The 19,261-nt window shown below is 52.1% G+C and overlaps 7 protein-coding genes across 7 annotated transcripts; 4 read left to right on the top strand and 3 right to left on the bottom strand.

Moving 5' to 3' along the window:
- Positions 1–1,154: 1,154 nt before the first annotated feature.
- On the top strand, positions 1,155–2,742 carry NCS57_00250300 (uncharacterized protein; the record flags this gene model as incomplete). Its single annotated transcript, XM_053052533.1, has 2 exons — positions 1,155–1,236; positions 1,403–2,742. The coding sequence occupies 2 exons, from the start codon at positions 1,155–1,157 to the stop codon at positions 2,740–2,742; spliced, it is 1,422 nt and encodes a 473-aa protein (XP_052917779.1).
- Positions 2,743–4,801: 2,059 nt separating this feature from the next.
- Positions 4,802–7,196, top strand: NCS57_00250200 (uncharacterized protein; the record flags this gene model as incomplete). The annotated part of the gene is made up of 5 exons (XM_053052532.1): positions 4,802–4,885; positions 4,936–5,104; positions 5,165–5,359; positions 5,415–5,607; positions 5,660–7,196. The coding sequence occupies 5 exons, from the start codon at positions 4,802–4,804 to the stop codon at positions 7,194–7,196; spliced, it is 2,178 nt and encodes a 725-aa protein (XP_052917778.1).
- Positions 7,197–7,279: 83 nt separating this feature from the next.
- Positions 7,280–8,788, bottom strand: NCS57_00250100 (DAGKc domain-containing protein; the record flags this gene model as incomplete). The annotated part of the gene is made up of 1 exon (XM_053052531.1): positions 7,280–8,788. One exon carries the CDS (start codon positions 8,786–8,788, stop codon positions 7,280–7,282), a length of 1,509 nt encoding a protein of 502 aa, XP_052917777.1.
- A 568-nt stretch (positions 8,789–9,356) lies between these two features.
- Positions 9,357–11,300, bottom strand: NCS57_00250000 (TRNA (guanine(26)-N(2))-dimethyltransferase; the record flags this gene model as incomplete). Its single annotated transcript, XM_053052530.1, has 1 exon — positions 9,357–11,300. The coding sequence occupies one exon, from the start codon at positions 11,298–11,300 to the stop codon at positions 9,357–9,359; it is 1,944 nt and encodes a 647-aa protein (XP_052917776.1).
- Positions 11,301–12,286: 986 nt separating this feature from the next.
- Positions 12,287–13,096, top strand: NCS57_00249900 (SLATT-fungal domain-containing protein; the record flags this gene model as incomplete). Its single annotated transcript, XM_053052529.1, has 1 exon — positions 12,287–13,096. The coding sequence occupies one exon, from the start codon at positions 12,287–12,289 to the stop codon at positions 13,094–13,096; it is 810 nt and encodes a 269-aa protein (XP_052917775.1).
- Positions 13,097–13,843: 747 nt separating this feature from the next.
- NCS57_00249800 (uncharacterized protein) lies at positions 13,844–15,418 on the top strand (the record flags this gene model as incomplete). The annotated part of the gene is made up of 1 exon (XM_053052528.1): positions 13,844–15,418. The coding sequence occupies one exon, from the start codon at positions 13,844–13,846 to the stop codon at positions 15,416–15,418; it is 1,575 nt and encodes a 524-aa protein (XP_052917774.1).
- A 1,510-nt stretch (positions 15,419–16,928) lies between these two features.
- On the bottom strand, positions 16,929–17,768 carry NCS57_00249700 (uncharacterized protein; the record flags this gene model as incomplete). The annotated part of the gene is made up of 2 exons (XM_053052527.1): positions 16,929–16,937; positions 17,013–17,768. 2 exons carry the CDS (start codon positions 17,766–17,768, stop codon positions 16,929–16,931), a joined length of 765 nt encoding a protein of 254 aa, XP_052917773.1.
- Between the last annotated feature and the right edge of the window lie 1,493 nt (positions 17,769–19,261).

Genomic DNA, 19,261 nt, shown 5'->3' with positions numbered 1-19,261 from the left:
TTACCAATAGCGACTAGCCATCTCATGCCTACCTCTAACTCTCCTATGGCAAGGGACCTAGATTGCAGGGTTATGGGGGCATGCTGATTTCAGAACTGGATGCTCTAATTCTGGGCACATGCAGGTTTCCGAGCAGTCCATGTCATCTATCCTTGCAAGTCCTCAGACACAGCCGTCACTCATCAACACACTCTATGAGCCCGTCAGGACATGGCTGCTCGAAAAGAGTATGAAACTGCTCTAAAAACGGGATTTGGTGAGTGTGCACGACATGGTGCTCTTCGAAGTATGGAATCGCGATCCGACATGTAGAGGGGGGTTGCTCTCCAAGGCTCCAGAGACCGTTACCCACGCAACAGATGATGCTCATCACCCGGTGTTTTCTCGATACTCGGTGTACACCGGCTTGGTATATGGACGAGTATGCATGCACGTCATTGCTGGGGGCCGGTTGACGCATGAAGGCTGCATTTGGGCCGCGAGACGGCAGCGAGGCGAGGTGAAGCGAGGCGAAGCGAGGAGGCCATGGCGGTTGGCCTTGAGGGCGTATCGGCAAGAGATTGAGTCGGCCGTGCTATTTGCTTAGACATGATCTGACCATGCTCTACGCTGGATCCGTCCATATGTCAACAATTGCCGCGTGTGATGAGCAACAATGGATGGATCTGGATATCTGCAGTCACATCTCACAGCCTTCCCTCCACGCCTATCCACCCGACCAGGACTCCACACCAGACAGACTGTCTGCCAGGGGCTTGGGGGCTCTGTCGGTAGTGGCGTTAGCGCCTACTGGGGGTGTGAGACCACTAAGCCCAGCCTGGAGTCACCCTGCCGTCATGGCTTCTCTCCAGTGAGACGAAGCTGATTAGGGCGGCGGCAGGAGAGCTGGAAATGGATGGCTTGGATCAGGATGACTCTTTGCGCTGATGACTCTTCCATGGATCCCTCTCATCATCGTCATCCCTCAGTTCAACTCCACTCTCTCCCACGCGACAAACAGACGCTGGGCGTCAGCTTGACTCATCGAGGTTGATACACGATCCTAGACAAATACCTCTACGTTGCACCTCGATTTCCAGAGCTTCTTTCTGCCCTCACTCCCTCTCGGCTCGCCTGCCACTACCTACTGGAGAGAGGCAGCTTCTTCCCCGGGCATGCCGAAGAAAAGAAACCACATCAGGTCCTTCAAGCCAACTCCAGCGGCTTTTCCGACAGCCTCTTCATCTAGCAGCTCTGGTAAGCTCATCCATCCATCCAGTCCCCTTTCCCCCTTGACTTCTCGCCACACGCACCGCACGGCAGCGCACACGCCCCTCCTGTGCTCGCCCGAACCCCCGGCCACCTCTCGGCTTGCTTCCTTTCGAACCCCTCCCTAGATACCTCAGGACCGCGTGGCAGCCAGAGTCTCACAAGCTGTGCTCAGCAGACAAGCCCTCCCGAAGCGTCAACGAGCTCCTAGCAAACCTACGTCGTACCTCGACTGGCCCCTCCGCCGCCGGTGCCGCCGCCTCCTCGTCAGCCCTGCCTGCAACAGCTCCGAGCGTGCCCCCCGCCATCAGAGAGATCCTCCAGATCCCCGAGACGCCAGCCCCTGCTCCCCGACACATCACTCGCCAGAGATTCGACGGCCATGGCAGAAGACTCCCTGCTGGTCCTCCTCCGCCGGGGAGCTGGGTCTCCCGCGGCCCCGCGGATCCCTCTGCTGAGGCCTCCTCGAGCTCCTCGCGGTTGAGCCAGAGGGGCCTGCAAGATACCTGCCTGCCGGGGACCTACCTCCCTTCCCGTGGGAGTATGATAGATATCGTTTTGCGGAAGCTCGCATGCGACTGGAGCTTCCACCGAGTCTACAATCAGTATCATCTGTACTTCGTGCCCAACCATCTCAAGTCAGCCCTGATCCGTTACGTCGGAATTGCGAGCGAGGACGGCTTGTCCATCAGTGATCTCAAGATCATTCTGCTGCCGCCGCCGGATACCTTTGACGAGGATGAGTTGGATGAGCTGGCCACTTCGAACCTCGAGGTCAACTATCTTGATCTATCGGGGTCCATTGGCCGCTCGATGAGATTAAAGGATATTAGTGACTTGCTGTTTCCCGTGAAGGAGCAGGGACCCGCGTCAGAGCTTCAAGAATCCTGGGACACAGCCGAGGCGATCCCCAGTCCTCCTCGGACTTTGCTGCCCAACCTCACCCACCTGTCGCTCGCCTTGCATCCTCATCATGCCTCGTCTGCATCCTGGAGGCAGCTCATTGCGCTGTCCTCCAAGCTCACGACTCTCACCCACCTGAGCCTTGCGTACTGGCCCGAACCGTGCTTTACGCCACGGGCTCGTATGTCGACAGTGGCCACTCCCCAGGGGGGCCAGATTCCGTACGGGGGCACGAATCTGTACTCTCACTCGCTCGATCACGACTGGAGCGAGGCGTTGCTCGTATTGCGCATGTTTAGTAGGAATCTATACGCGCTCGAGTTTCTGGACCTCACCGGTTGCTCACCCTGGTTCAAGGCCCTGTGTGCTGAATCTGGCCACGACTTTGTCAATTGGGCTGATAGCTGGGGCAAGATCACAGAGCTTCGGCTCTACACAGGATGGACCCCTGGTCCGGATGCCTTGCCTTCTGAGCAAGCGAGCTATAGGGAATCTATTGAGATGGCCAAGAGCGTGGCGAAACATGTTCGAACGATGAGGGCTGGCAAGGGGCGGTTTATTGCTGTAGAGCACGATCATCTAGACGCATAGAAAACAAATCCGAAATACAACAACATAATTGTATACATTATTTGGTATGCTCTACGTGAACTAACCCCGAGAGTTGATCTTGACTTGCACAGGGTCTCGACTGCTGCTTGGTGCCAGAAGATCCCCTTGCTTGCCCGTCTCGATAGCGTAGCCTTCCTCCGCGTTCCTGCCTATGACCTGACGCTTTGTGATCAAATGGTGGCTGCAGCATGCCGATGCTGATGCTGAAAACTACCATACTATGCTGTCAAATCACTCATTGAAACAGATTTCGTACCCGTTCCCTAAGCTGGTTCTTCCCATCTCGCCTAGTAGATGTCTCATGTCTTCAGCAAAGTGCTTGATTCAAGCTACCGATCTAATTGAAGTTTTGATCGACGCTTGAAACTAATTGAGTTTTTCTAAATGAGCTGGGCTATGTAGACATACGCCCGTTACACAGGCCTCGTCTGTTCGCAGTCGGATAGCAAAGGCACCGAGGACGGAACTGGTTTATGCTGCAACAGCGCTTTATGTTAAGGCACAAAAAGTCGAACCTTGAGAAAGTTTCGAGAAGCTCTGCGTATATACACCATCGCTTCGAGTTGACAGGGGCAGATCCAGAAGGAGTTTTGAGGCAGACATGAGAGCTAGATGAAGAGCACCCATCACCAAAGGTAGCCAACATAACCTGTCTACCTATGTTTACGATAATTCTGAATAAATACACGAAATACGAGTATGTATACACAGCTGTTTAGATTAGATTGGGAACTAGCAAGAGTTGTGATAACCTCAACCGTTCCAGCATTTTACGTGAATCTACGGTATGTGTCAAACAAGGCAAGACAATGACTACAGTTTACGCTAGCCGCGGCTTGCTGTGATTAAGCTATGATCTATTATTGTAACTCAGAGAACGTTGGCATCTCTTGTCAACCACTCCCACAGCGTAATTCTGATGGACTCATGGCTTATCTCAGGTATGGTCGTAACAACCTCACCAGAGAGTCATGTTACGCTTGCTTACTGAATGTCACTTCAGACTCCACGAAAGAGGCAACTTAGCCATATTACCTCCACTCTTAGATCTAATTACTAGTCAGGGGAATCTCTCAAAGCCCGTCAGAACGGCGTGACTATATGGAAGCGACTCGGAGGAGGCTCCGGCCGTAATATCGGGCGAGTGGAGCCCGGGGCCAGCGATCAAGGTAGATGCGGAGCTTTGCTCCACCTTTCAAGAACGACAAGTACAGAATTCGAGAACAATTTCAGAATGAAGGTATGATGGTGAGTATCTGAAGAGTCAAGAATAAGAGTTATGGTCAATGGGGAGATGCTATGTTGAGCTACTGAGACGGGAATGGGCGTTCCACAGAAGAATGAGGATGAAAGGATATGAAAGGTTTAGCTAGCAACTGTAATAAAATAAGTAGACGACTGGTTGTTCTACTTTGACTTTTAAGCAGCACCACCTTTGAGAATCGGTTATTAAAGGGAGACTCTATTAACTTAGGTAGGTAGGTAGTTAACTACTTCGTCTGGCCACCTCCCTATTTGGTGACTTGCCAAGGAATGGACCGAGGCGACGCACATCTCGTTGTGACAAGAATTGTGAGTCAATCAAGCCATTGCGCATATAAAAACAACAAAAACGACCTTTCTCACCCAATTTCGCATGCTGATCTTGTTCTAAACCCTAGAATATGGCCCGTGTGGAGGTTGACTTGCGAGTCACTCGGTGTGAGTCACTGCATTTATTGTGCGACATGATGGCGGCATTTTCAGTTGAGCCGGCGTTGGCAGTGGCGCCAGACGAAGAGACGTGTTTTGAAAGAGTGTGGCTGATGGGAATCGAGCAATAATTCACCCGCCACATTTCGACTCGAGGCTTTCAATGATCAAGGAATCTACTTAAACACAGCGACAGAATGTCATGTCGATGAGAGCCTGGTCTTTCAGGACTTCAATCATCAAGGCAGGAGCTTCTCTCGATTTCACCTTCCCCAAGTTTTTTTTATTCCCGAATTTATTCCCCTTTCATCTTGCGCCTCCTCACTTCTAATTCAACATCTTCAACATGACGTCGATGGCCTCGGAATCCGTAGCAACCATCCTCTGCAACTCCAAGCAGACGCGCTTCCAAATCACCAACTACCGTGAGGTACGGCGCCTCTACTATCAAATCCTTGGTTTGCCTACTAAAATATCTAGCTCGACATTGAAGGTGTCACCATCACTGTCACCTCGGGTGAGAAGCCCGTTGGCAAGGGTAAAGGCAAGGCTAGAGGTGAAGGCATCGAGATCCTTGCTGGCGCCAAGCTGCGACTGAAGGAGGGTCAGCGCTATGCCCTCGTAGGCCGGAATGGAACGGGAAAGTCTAGTAAGATAAGCCAACCGGAATCAACATGGCACTATTGAGGGCTAACACTTCTGTGCGAAGCCTTGCTCAAGGCTATTGCCGAAAAGCTCATCCCCGGCATACCTGAGGAGACCCGAATTGCTATCCTCCAGCAGACGAAACTTGTGGATGAGAAGCCCAAGGGCACGTCAGAAGCTGGCAATGAAGGCCTATCCGTTCTCGAGCAGGTGATCGAGAAGGCCACAGCCAAGCAGGCCGTTGAACAGGACATCAAAGGTAATCCCGACTTAAAATCCCCAAGACAAACAAAGCTCATCTCAGGTACTTTTAGATCTTTCCGAGGGTGTAAACGCCCCTGACCCATTTGCTCCTGTTCGAGCTCTTAGACGACTCAAACACCAGAAGCACCAGCAGCGCCTCTTCCGTCTCGATAAAGATGCTCGGCTTCGCAGTGGTGCCCGTGGCATGCAGGCTCGCAAGGCTTTGACGGCCTACGAAAAGGTCGTGGCCGAGTCAAACACTCTGTATGTGTCCCTGGAGAGTTAAGACTTGACCTTGTCTCTAACACACCCATAGGCTCGAGCAGTCGAACGAGGATATTTCGCCAGAGGCTCTCCAAGCTGAAACGCAGGAGGCTGTAGACATGCTCGCTGATCTTCAAATCCAAGTTGACCCAGCTCGGGTTTCAGAGATCGAGTCACAGGCCAAGAAGATCCTCACCGGTCTGGGCTTTAGCGATGCCCTCATGGAGAAGCCAATATCGAGTCTCTCGGGCGGTTGGCACATGCGAGCTGCTCTGGCAACCGCTCTAGTCCAGGAAACCGACATCCTCATCCTGGACGAGCCCACAAACTTCCTCGACCTGCTTGGAATTATGTGGCTTCAGCGCTATCTTCAAGGCCTTGAAGAGTCGGACCAGGCCCCGACTCTCATTCTCGTCTCCCACGATCGCGACTTCATCTCACTTTGCACCGATTTACTTATACTCAAGGACAAACAGCTCACCTATTTTCATGGAGACTTGCCCACCTATGAAGCATCGCAGTCTGAGCGCAAACAATGGCTCACCAAGATGAAGGACGCCCAGGACAAGCAAAAGGCTCACATCGAAAAGTCCATCGCCGCCAACATCAAAGCTGGCAAGGCCAACGATGATACCAACAAGCTCCGCCAGGCAAAGTCGCGACAGAAGAAGCTCGATGATCGCTGGGGACTGCAGGTCAGTGCCAAAGGCGGTCGCTTCAAACTCAACAGAGACCTCGTTGGCTATCACTTGACGGCCCGCGAGGAGATTGATATCCCACCCGAGGATCGGCCTGTGGTAGTCTATCTCCCAGAACCCCCTGATCTGCGTTTCCCTGGGGCTCTGATATCCCTCGAGAAAGTTGCTTTCCGATACTCGGCCAAGACACCTCTGGTGGTTCAAGACGTTACCCTTTCTGTCGGTATGGGTGATCGCATCGGCGTACTCGGCTTGAACGGTGCAGGAAAGTCGACACTCATCAAGCTCCTAGTCGGGGAGACGCAGCCAACCTCTGGAACTGTCACGACACATCCTCGCTTGAAGCTTGGATACTACTCGCAGCATGCCGTTGATGCGCTACAGGCCCTCGGCCGTTCAGAGCCTACCCTAACCGCCCTTGCTCTTCTCACTCGAGAAGTTGATGGGGAACTCACCGAGGGAGATCTCCGCGGCCTCCTGGGCCAGCTCGGTCTTCCTGGTCGCATCGCCTCTGATGTACCCATTAGCAAGCTCTCTGGAGGGCAAGTAGTCCGCTGCGAACTTGCGCGCCTTTTCTGGCGTCGTCCACACTGTCTCGTGCTTGATGAGGTGACTACTCATCTTGACTACGAAACAGTGACAGCTCTGCGGGAGGCGTTGAGGGACTGGGAAGGCGCTGTAATCCTAGTGAGCCACGACCGATGGTTCATGCGTGGTGCGGTTGAAGGTGCGATGGAGGATGAAGAAGACGATGAGGACGAAGATGAGGAAGAGGAGGGCTTGAGAAGGCGGGTGGTGTATCGGCTGAAGGGAGGCAAGATGAGCAAGCTGGAGAACGGAGTGGAAGAGTTTGAGAAACTCATGGAGAAGAGGGTCAAGAAGCTGCTGTAACGGTGCAATTCATGTGTCAATACAGAGTTTGCAAGGAATCTTGGCAACCTATCTCGGCAGCTACTAGCAGCTAGCAGAAGCTATCATAGTTCTGAGGACCTTTGTCCCTCCCAGAGATGAGTGTCGGCCAAGATTCTGACAATGATGTGATCCAGCATCTTGGCACTCATCTGCCCGCCCTTGGGAATTTCCACAATGGTTCCGTCGATGCAAACCTTTCGCCACCTCTCATCATCCTCAAGAACAGTAATTCTAACCTCGTCCACTTCATCATAGCCAACACGCTCGCCATCATCCCACTCCATGCCAACATGGCTTCCCTCCTCATACGCCTTTAGCATAACATTCATGGTGCGCTCGCCGCCGATGGGACCAAAGTGAACAAGCCTAAGTCGCGAATCCAGGGGCCGAGTCGCGGGGGAGATTGTGAACTTGCGCTCGAGGTTCGACACAAGGGCCGTCAGAACGTAGGCGTGCTTGTCGCGGGGGATGACCTCAAAGGCGGTGGAACCACGACGGCGGATAGACACCTCTGCGGCGTACGCGTGAGACTCGCGCAGGAGCTCCTGAGCGACCATGCCGAAGCGCTTGTCCCCGTGGACGCGGTGCTCAGGGGTATCGCTCTCGTAGACGATGCTCGCGTGAAAGCCGTAGCTGGCGACGATGGCCCCCTGGAGGTGCGACACTGATGTCTCTTGCTTCTGCAGCTGGGTCGGGTCGACGGCGGCAGAGGGTGATTTGGCGGATTTGTCGGCGAATGTGACGATGCGGGATCCAGGCGAGAAGGATGCCCGGAAGACGGGGAGGTCATGGGCCACTCCTCGGAAGAGAGTTCGTAGACCATGGACGAGTGGTGTTGGGCCTGGGCTAGAGTATAAAGGCTTGTGGGTCGAATGGAAAAGGGCATTCCCCGTTCCTAGAGGTAGCAAGGCAATCACAGGAGGAACTTCAGGCGGCTCATCTCCATCAGAACCATTCAGAAGGTCCACAACACCGCCGTCGCCACTGAGAAGCACGACGGTCCTCCCACAAGAGTGACCGCCATCAGGAACCCACAGTTGCCGTGAGAATTCCCGAACAGTCTCTGGGCTCTCTGTGATGGTGACCCTGTAGTGCGACTTGGATGAATCGACCGTCAAACCGTCGGTGCGTTCCTTGTGCCTAGCAACCAAGTCCCACAGGGGCTGCAGTACGTCCTGCCAGACCGTCAGGGCCAGCCCCGTGCCAGACTTTGTTGAGACGATAATGTCGACATGGTTTGTGATTCCAGATTTGCTGGTGACGCCGTGTTGGAGATGGGGAGGCAGCCCAGTGACCATGAGGTCGAGGAGTTCGGAGGGTATCTGCGTGGTCCTCAGGACCGACAGTCGAAAAGGGTGTTCCTTGTTTTCGGCATCTTGTTTGAGAAAACAGAGTAGAAAGTCGAGACCGGTGCCGAGTTTTCCTGCCATGAAGACAAACAAGAGCTCATGGCGAGGAGCCTGCTCGGAAACTTCGGCCCGAGTCCATGTCAGATTGTCACCGACGATCGAGACATTGTCGACGATTACAATCTCATTGGAGAGATCAGTGGATGGTTGTCTGGAGCCCATTGTGCCGAGGTAGGGTTCAAGGGATGCAAAGAAGACGGACGATGTGAGAAAAGAAAGAGGGTCTCGTTAAAGGTGGAAATGAAACAAGAAAGGCTGCGGTGTCTTTAATACTAGGTAGCTAGCAGTGCGATTTGGCGACAGAGGTGATATTGGTGTCTCTTCCTGCGGATAATGCGAGCTATCTAACCAATCGCGACGAGGCTCAGAGGTAAGGAATGCGACAGGACGCCATCAAGTCGCACGACGCGGCGATGGGCGATATCTGGCAAGACTGAGCGAGAGGCAGAGGCTTAGCAGTCGAGGTTTCGAGAAGCGTGTGATGGATGAGTTTGAGGGTTATACCAAGGATGCATCTTGGCCCTCCTCTCGGCGCTTTTGGTGGGGCTAGCGGCTTTGCTGACGAACATTGAATATGTCCATAATCGCCGACGCTTGCGCAATCCGTTTGCCTTGAGGCCTTGCTCGTCTCGTCTCATCTCGTCTCGTCCAATCCGCCCGCCCGTTGTCGCTTATGGTAGCCATCATGAAGAGCAATCAGGTCCAAGGTATCCCGTCTAGTTGCACAGTATCACCGGCTGCTTGCCTTGCTCAGAGGTCCCCAGTTTTCTCGTGGGTTCATCTGATATCGCACATACTTCTGCTCTCCTCGCCTGCGCGCAAGACGAGCCAGGTTCTCATCAAAGACGAGAGTCTTGCGCAACTCCATCTCGCTTGGGACACCTTCATCTTTCCCGTTTGTCGCCGTCGCATCCGCAGGCTTTGTGTCGGCGACTGCTGAAGATGGAGCCGACTGTTCCACGCCCTCCATTTCCGACCCGTTCTCTGCAGCCTCAGTCTCGGTCTTATCCTGCCCAACAATCCCAGCATCACTCAGTATCTTCCAGGCGGCCGAGTTTTTCTTGATATTGGCTTCCTTGATGGGCGACTTTTGCCGGATCCACTCGGTCATGACCCACCAGATGGTCGACCATGGAGCATCTGTCTTGATGCTACCTGGTCGGCAGTGACTCCGTGCAGTACGGTATCCTAGGTGAATCAGTGCGCCTCGGAACATGTCCTCGCTCGGGGTTGGGCAGCTGACCACATTAGCCAAGCGGCTTGGGATGACAAAGAAAGGATACAGGTCGCGTGTGGCAAGCTGAGCGTCCTTGGGGTCCACGGGCTCCTTGACTTCGGGGCCGGGCAGATATTCTTCAAGCGCCGTTCGGAGCATGCCCTCGAGTCTCGGCATCGTGCCATACACGGAGCGGTCGGCGCCAGGAATCTGGTCAAGTAGTTTTTGGATAAACTCCTGAGAGTGAATGTGTCCACCGTACATGGGACCGTTGATATGCATCCTGGTACCGCAGTGTTGGCAATGTTGATCTGCGGTTGGTCCCTGTACCATGCTATGCTTGTAAAATGCGCCAGTGCCCTTCTTGTTAGGAGCAGGCTTACTCTTCATCATAGGCTGAGTCTCCCAAGCACCACAGCCTTGGTCACAGCTGTAGACCAGCATGGTCTTTGCTGCCAGGAACTTGACGGCTTGCGGAGACTTTGTTACCTTGATGAAGAACTTGGTATAGAAGTCGATGGAGAGGGAGAGGAGAGGCTCGATCGAAAGGCCGTACCGAGCTGCCGAGGTGGCAACCGCGTTCAGAACAAGTCGCAGGCCAGCTTCATGCGAGTGCAATCCCTTGATAGGGATGCCTCCATACAAAGCAAATGTCTTCTCGCAGTAACTATGTCCTGCCCACACTGCGCTATCCGTGCAAGTAATGCAGAGAAGACCCCCATCATCTCTCACTGACTGCACAGCAGCATCAAAGAAAGGCGCAGCGGTGCCATAAGGGTCGAGGTCGATAACGTCGAACTTGTTGGCTCTGCCGGGGTTGCCAGTCCTGTCTCTGTTGGACAGGTCATCGGCAATCCCCCGATACATGAGACCAAGAGCATCGCCTTGTGTGACGGAAATCTTGTCCTCGAGTCCATTGTGCTTGACATTCATCTTGATCGTCTCTGCGGCCGAGTCAGACAAGTCGTTGGCCTTTACAGAGGTCACAAATGGTAGCTCGTGAGCATATCGGAGCGCGCGTAGTCCTGATGCTGACAGCGCGTCGAGAATTCGGAATTGGGCCTTGTATGGCTTTGGCTGTTGAGAGTTCTCGGCTTCCTCAGCCTTGGGGCCCTCCTCGGTCACTTGCGCATCCTTGGGTGGGGGGTTCGAGGTGGACTCGGTAGGCTTTTGCTCGTCATCGTCGCGCTTTCGCTTCTTGCCCTGCTTGTTCATCCTCGACTCAAACTGCCCCTTTCTCTTCTCAATGGACATCTCTCCATAGGTCTTGATCGCGAGAACCGACAGATCACGGTTGTACTGCTGGATCGGGTTGTAAAAGACCTGCTGCACCTCGCCGCGATCCTCACCAATCTTGGCGCCCTGGGGAACGAGGATGGTCGCCTTTCCCTCCGTTACGGTTCTGTACTCCTTGCCATCGAGGCTCACGACCTCTGTGTTGACTTTATTATCCGCCATGTTGCTGGTGGTTGTGGAAAACAAGCGCTGCGCAGGTGTTTTGTCGCAAAGAATTTGATGGCCGCGATTCGAGTTGGAAAGAGCAGTGCGCAGATGGAGGAGGAGGGATGGGTTCCTTGGTCCAAGTCCCGCACTGGCGCGAAGAACTGGCCGTAGTATCCGAGCACTGCGAAGCATGCAAAAGTGTTGCACCAAGAGAATTTGCATGGCTCTAGAGTAGAGCTTCTCGTGGTGGAAGCTGAAAAAAATGGAGATTCTGCCACTCGCAGGACGACAACGGCAGGCGGTGAGTGCAAACACCCACATAGAAATCTGGGTGGCTGAAGAAGTCTCATTCTTGAGTGCATCATTGGCTTCCTATTGGATGTTATGGGTGTCATAGGTTGGATTGGCATTGGTTGACGAGAATTCATCAATTATGAATTCAATCTGGTCTTATCATTTATGCTGCACAGAAGTATCCTCTGAGCGAGGAGTTACGTGGTGATCGTCATTTAGAGAACGATGGCCCAGATCAGCATCCTACAGCATAGCGTCAGGCTAAACTCCAGATCCTTTCTCATAATCGCATCCCCAGCCTATAAGATCAAGATGGGGTCAAGTGCCCTCGACTGCCCTGGCCAACTTAACCGAGTGCTCTTGCTGTATCCCAATAGCTGCTCGTGAGGCAGGCACGGATCTTGGTGTTGAAGGGAAGAGCGTACCAGTAATCAAGATGGAGGTTCTCGTCAACTCCCGAGATGTCATCACACAACTTCTTCATCTTGTGCTAGGTAATCATCAACCTCAAGCATCCAATCGTCTACTCTAACCTCATCAACATCGACACTCTTTCTCTCTCTATTCCTCTCACCCTGTGAGTTACAAGAAGAGCCCATCTCCCCGCGAGACCGGATCTTTAACACAGTCAACAGCCTCGTTCAATGAGCAACAACGCCTCTAATTTCCATTCACTTGGTCAAGATTGCAATATCAATAACATCACAATGTCGGATCATTCTAATTCCAGCAGAAACGGCGGTCCGCCAGCACTCCCGCCCCTTAGCTCTTCCCGCCAGCCTCCTGCATCTAACGAACAAGGCAATGGGCGTGCCTCCTTGAAGACATCCCGTGAGCAAGACCAGATCCAGGTTCCTCGTCACAGATTTCTTGCATCGAATGAGTGGACTGTTCTCGCTCGTGGTGTTGGCGCCATTCGGGATACGGAAGAGAATGCACTCGTGGTCCCGACTAGCTGGTGGTGGCCAGCCAAGGGTCTCCCTCCAGGACTATACGCAGATGTCATTCGTCGGAGGTCTGTTTCTTTCTACTTCTTTCACCTCGCCAGCATCGTCCGCTGGGGCCTCTTGGTTGTGCAGCTTGTTCTCGGCGCCAGCCTCACTGCGCTTGGTGCCTTTAGTTTCGTCAACGGTACATCTATTACTGTTCTTGGCGCAGCAAACACCATAATTGCAGGACTTCTGGCTCTCTTGCACAACAGCGGACTTCCGGATCGATACCGTTACGACATGGCCGAGTTTGAAGAGGTGGAGGACCACATCAAAGAGATTCTCACGACAAGATTAGTGCGCGCTGATCTGACGCTTGATCAAGTACTTGCACAGTGCTACGACCTCTTCCACGACGCAAAGACAACCGTCGAGGCCAATATGCCGGCGACGTACACTCCAAGCCAGGCCACCCCAGTCAGAAGAGGTAGCGTCTCATCGGTGACACCTGGGACGGTCACACCACCAAAGCCGACTAGAGTTAGCTCTGAAGACGACCAAAGTCCGGCGACGCGACCTGGCAAATGATGCAGGGATTGATAGAGTATGCGCTCTTTTCAGGGTCGACGCCCAAAATCGACTTAATTCGCAATGGCACTTGTACCTGCGTTAGCTTGCTTATCGACAAACACCATGTTAGTCAGACTGTCTTGATGTACGGATATCCTTGGCATCAAAAGATAGGAGTCAAAGAGATCTGCAACTTTGATACATGCAGGCTCCACGCGTTCTTCAAGATTTGACGTCAACTGGTGATGGCATGTTGAATGCGGCCAACGCCCTTGATATGGAAAAGTGATCGGCTGGCATCCACGCCATGAACCCTGTCACAGTTTAATTGCCTGCCCTGGATTTCCCCTCTTGAGACGACATGACACGACCAGGGTGCGCAGGGTCATGTCACGCCCAGAAACTGGGGCGCTTAGTTTCATGATGGCCTCGAAGGATGGCCAACCCCCACTACACCCTATCTACACTAAACAAGGGGACGATGGCCTTCAAAATGACTGTGCCGCATGGGGAAATTCGTCGCAACCGTTGACTATCTAGTGTTAATTTGCTTTAAATGGCTCTATTCGCCCTTTCTCGCGTGCGACCTTTTGTTTCCCCCGTCTCAGAAGTCGTTTCTGTTGCTTTGCCTTTGCACCACCATGCCTCTGTTGTAGTCGTTAGGCGACAACCATCCAGATTCTACCCACCCAAGTCACTCATTTTTTTACTGGATAGGTAATCAGATCGTCTTCTGGCGGTTTGATTTCTCTTCATTTTCACGCCATGGTTATGCTTTCTAGCTCCCCATCTTTACCCCCAAGAGTTGTTCAGTTGGTGTTATTGGTCGTCTTTGGCCTTCTCTTCATTCATACGCGATGGCTATCACAGTCTCGAGAGGACAGGATCGGCCTCAACCATCGTGAAATTGCCATCGACGGCCCGGTACCGGAAGAGCAATACTTGGACCGGCTGACACGACAGATCGGTCTCTCGAATTACACATCATGGACCGCATGGAAAATACGAATCTCGGAGCAGGACTCTGAGTGGACGTCACTCACGAGCATTGACGCAGACTTTCATTCAAACCAACCTAGAGTTGTCGACGTGCGCGAACCTGTCCGTCGAGACTTGGTTGCGAACCAGGAGCTCACCATCCCTGTCCCCGGAGGTCCTCGCCCTGGACAGGTCGACGCCTCGGATTTCTTGTTCGCTGTCTCAACTAGCTTTGAGCGCGTCGCCAGGGATGACTACGCCGTGGTCAAGGACTGGGCTCGTTGGATGACGGGAGGAAATCAACACGGAAACGGAGCGAGCTTTGTGCTTATGCTTGATCAGGCCGATAGCCTGCAGGTCAAGGAGCTCAACAACGTCCTACATACTTTCGGTATCGACGCCTATGTCACCACGTCTACAAACCCAATGTCGGCTGCGAGGAGATACTTTAGCATGATCGAGGCTATCAAAGGATTCGGTGCTAAGCTTACGCAAAACGGCCAGAGGAAGAAGTGGTACGGCATTCTCGACGAGGAGATCTTCCTACCCAACCTGTCATATCTCCAGGAACGCCTGTTTGCCTTCAACTCTGATAAGGAGCTCTACATTGGACTTCCAAGCGAGAGGGGAGATTGGGCTATCGGAGAGGGCTTCATGACCACCTATGGAGGTGGTGCCGTCTTTCTTACACGATCTGCTATATCGCGTATCCCACAACTGCCTTGCTTCGGTGACAGCGCCGATAACCCGACAGACAAGAAGCGATGGGACGGTGTTCTCCAAGAATGCTTGACACAGCACACCAGAATGAGGATGCATATCCTCCCCAGCTTCTACTCGCCCAGCCACAATGACGAGTATACAGCCCACATTGACAGCTACGAGACAGGCGTTCAGCCCCTGGCGCTGCACGACTACGAAGAGAGGCACCACCTCACTCCTAGCCTGGCACACCTCGTTACCGATGTCTGCGGTGAGGCATGTTTCCTGCAGCGCTACCGCTTTCGTGACAACTGGGTACTGGTCAATGGCTATACCATCACCGAGTACCCAGATGGCATGAACCTGGCAGACATGCCACTCTCCATGGTAGGAAGGTCAGCCGAAGCGAGACGCAAGTCTGTCATCGGCCCAGTCAAACTGGACGAAGACCCGACAGACCGAAAGATGCTGTTCTGGACTGGGAGACGTAACGTCTGGAAGCTGATGGACTCGGCAATGACCAAGGAAGGAGACGTATGGCAAGCGTACGTCAAGAGGGGCGCAGTGGATGATGCGATGTCGCGCAAGAGGTCCGTGGAGGACGTGACCGACTCGGTGATTGTGCTGATCTGGGAATCGGCCGCTTCTGCTGCGCCATGAGTCAAAGGAAAGGAATTTCTTACGTTGAACGTGTATCATGTGTATGGCGGGCCAGTCAGTATCTTTTAAAGCAAGAGAATGATATCCAATGATTTTCAAAGTGTCACCATGGGGATGTAGTAACTTGTTCAGCGCTGCGTGATGTTTGTATGAAGCCCGCCTCCGTTTCAGAAATGAACGTGCACTTAAGATTAGTGATTGATGAGTGTAGACTCTAAGTAAAAATAGTTGTTATTGTTGGCTATCTATTGTCGTAAGGATGGTCTGGTTAACTCGACATGTTCCCTAAACAGCCTAACTATCTCCTGTTCTTTCTTCACCTAGATCTTCATGCTCCCTCATCCGTATAGAAGTGAAGCTCCAACTTCAACCCTGCGAGGTTACCCGTGCTCCATACATGGAGATGCTTCTGCCTCAGCCGCCTCTCCGACTCGTTGAGCAACTCCTGGAGCGCCTCAGACATTTGGATCTCCCACTCAGCTTCAGATCCTTGGGGGATTCCACTCTCAAAGGGCTCCACCCAAAATTTCTCACCTGGCAAGTGTGCAGTGGCGCAGATGAAATGATCGGCAGGCGCTGGAGTAGTCAATATGATCTCGTGGATCAGACATTCGACAACCTCGGCCAGCTCGCACATACAGCAGACCTGTGCAATCTTGCCGCCTTCTGAGAGAGTAGGCAGAACAGTAGATAACTGGGTCGGGCAATTGGGCACGGGGATGCCCAAGCAGGCATGGGAACATTCCGCGTGCTGGAGATTGGCTCGACACGTAGGACAATTGGGATCGCGCCCATCCTCCTTCTCACACTCCCTGAGGTACTTGGCAATGCAATTGTCCCCGAAGATGTGTCCGCAGGCCAAGATAGATCCCCTGTGGTCCCGTTGGGAGCCGAGATTACTATATGGCCGCCCGCCAATTGTTGTCGACTCGAAGCAGATCTGGCACGATACATTGAGCCTGCCAAAGTTGTTACTGTCTTCTTCTAACTTTTTCTTTAGTGATGGCCAAAAACTATCACTTACCTTACTGGATTCATGGGACATAATGGATACCACAGAGGGCTTTCTGGGCCGTATTTAGTCAACGTTGTTGGCCAAGATGAGGAAGTATCCAAAGATTGGTAAAAAGGTAAGTCTCGAGACTTGTAGGTGTCAAGATGACTTTCGGTAGAAAGTGTACGAGTCGGCAGTGTCGAAGTGTCTGCTTGAGTGGGTGTGAGGGGGGAGGGAAAAGTCAGGGGTAAACCGAAGAGTCAAGATCTATATATAGAAGAATTGGAAGCCTTTAATCTATGAATTTGTAGGTTCATCTACTTACGTGACTTGATGGGTCGTGTTCTCGAGTTATTCAACCGTGTTCAGCTTCCTTTAAAAACGTTCAGTGTCCCAGTACATGACTGAAACTTAAGGACATGTATATCACATCTCAGTTTGCATAGTAAATAAGTTGATATTAACACACATATGGCAACTGTACTATCTTTTTCATGTGTTCTTATCTTCAGCAGCTCACATGCTCTGCCTTGTCTCGTCAGTTGTCTGATCACTCGTCGTCTGCCGCGGGGGAGTGACGGGCTGGCTTATCTGACGTACAAGTCGCCTATCCATGGCCAGAGGGCCGCTGTACCTAAACAAGCGAATCTTCACATCGCCATCTTTCACGGTTTGTCCAGGAAGGTTGCAGAGAGCGACTAGCTTGGCCTCTATACTTCGGCAGAGATCGTGCATGGAATCCGGTATGTCTATCGCGACACACTTGCGCTCGTCACCCGCCAGCCTTCCCCAGATGAAATCTAGGACTTGGACCTGATAGACGACTTGAAATGATATCAGCTCCCCAAAAAACTTGGGCTCAAAGATACTAGTGAGGGTTGTCAAGCACCGTCCCACATCCTTCAAGGTGCATGAACCGCATTTAGGAGTCACTGGCATACCTTCGGCCCTGCAGAACGGCTTGCCGTCAAAATCTTCCACCTTGTCGGGCATGTGCCAGCAAAAGAGGAAGCATCCGCACTCTGGGTGATGGAGCGGCTCGCAATGGAGAGGGCAGGTGAAATGAAGGCCATTCTGTAGACGGTACACATTGAACTCGTGCATGCAGCTGGTGCCGACTAGGTGGCCACAGGGAAGAATCAATGCTCTATGGCCAAATCCATTTTTGTTTTCACCATTTTTGTCGGCCTTGATTGACATGGGCAAATTGCAGATCATGCATTCTAAGTTCAACCGATCCATCCCTGAGGGATCCTTTTCAAGAATTTTCCGAAGAACCGGCCAGTACAACTCATTGATCTGGTCCTCCTCCCTAGGAGAGGCAGGGGTGTTTTCACTCGTCTCGTCTGAAGACATGGTGGAATCGGTGGGCGGGCTTTACGATGAGTAGACTCTGGATGAGCATATTAAGGCCCTGTGATGTGGTCAAACTCTTGTCTTTTTGTACATGGCCAGGAACTTGAACATTTGTGTACACTGTACTCAGCCATGGCACCTGAGTCAAAGAGAAGACTTGACATGTTCTGTTTTGTCTGTATTCAGACAGAACAGCACTGATTTAAGTTCAAGAGTGCAATTTAGGCCTTGAGAATAATTCCAGAAAAGCAACAAGAACATGGGACACTCGTGAACACTCGAGTTAAACAAAGACCATCACTATTAAGACTATAGGGGCCTTTTTTCTGAGTTAACAATTGTTCTTTGGTACAAAGGTCATGAGAGACTTCATCGTTACTCAGTTATTCAAGGCACAGACTGGGGATGGTAGTCTCATTGTCAATTTTACGTTAGGTCGCCCTGTGCCTAGGGTATATCTAGAATCACAACAGGTTTTCAAAGAGGCAACCCAATTTCTCGATCTCATAACCTCATGACCCAAAGTATGCGCTACCCCTACAGTTATCAGTTATAGATGAACTGTTAGCTTATACTTACTGTGCCATAGTAATAGCCGCTGCGTGCAACAACAAATTTCGGCCCATTCATTCCCCTTAACCTATAGTCGGAGTGATAATGAGGTACAAGAGATCATGGAGTTAAAGTTCTATATTTCTTTTGATTCCATCGATGAGACGCTTTTTAAACCTGTACCTTGACGATAGTGCTCTCCTGTAGATGCTTCGGGGTTACCATGCCAATAAAGCGTTTCAACCTAGACGTGACATCGGTCTACGTTCTCATCGTCTCATCTCAATCTCATCTCGTCCAGTTTTGGCATGAATTAAAGAGATATGGAAGGCTTCCTTGTAGATATTCATGTTCTATTTACAAGCGTTAGTCTTTATTTGTCTGTTGGCGTATGCACGATCGATGTGGGAGGCAGGACATCAGCCTCATCCTCCGCAATGGCCTCCTGATTTGGCGGTGGAGGATGCTTTTAACTTGACTGCGCCACGAGGCCTTGGCCTTTTATTCTAGCTGGCAACTCATAATTGGATGTCAGCCGTCTGCATGGTATTCCACGCCTAAGCCCCTGGAACTTCGCTTGTCATGTATCCTGCTCCTATCTTTAGTGGGCTGCATTGCTACCCCAGCCAGTTGAAGGATTCGGCGACTTGGCGACTTGGTAACTCCAACCCATCCAGTCAAGTAGACAACCTCAACCAGCTAAAGCTTTACCATCTGTCACTGTTATGGCGCTCTTAGCAAGGGAACCTTAACAGGATCTCAGTCCGACTAGGCGTGCATCCTTCAGGGAGGCAGCATGGAGGGAATCACATTTGGGGGCCAATTCTAGCCGATACTCACCAACAGGAGCGATGCCCTTGTAACTAATAAAAATAATTTTGCTGGGGCTTCACAGCCACTTATAGGCGCCGTTGCTGGGCAGTGATATCTTGACATGGTAC

This window comes from Fusarium keratoplasticum, chromosome 2, assembly GCF_025433545.1.
Source record: "Fusarium keratoplasticum isolate Fu6.1 chromosome 2, whole genome shotgun sequence".
NCBI classification, from domain to species: Eukaryota; Fungi; Ascomycota; class Sordariomycetes; order Hypocreales; family Nectriaceae; genus Fusarium; species Fusarium keratoplasticum.
This window is presented reverse-complemented; position numbering and strand designations above follow the sequence as displayed.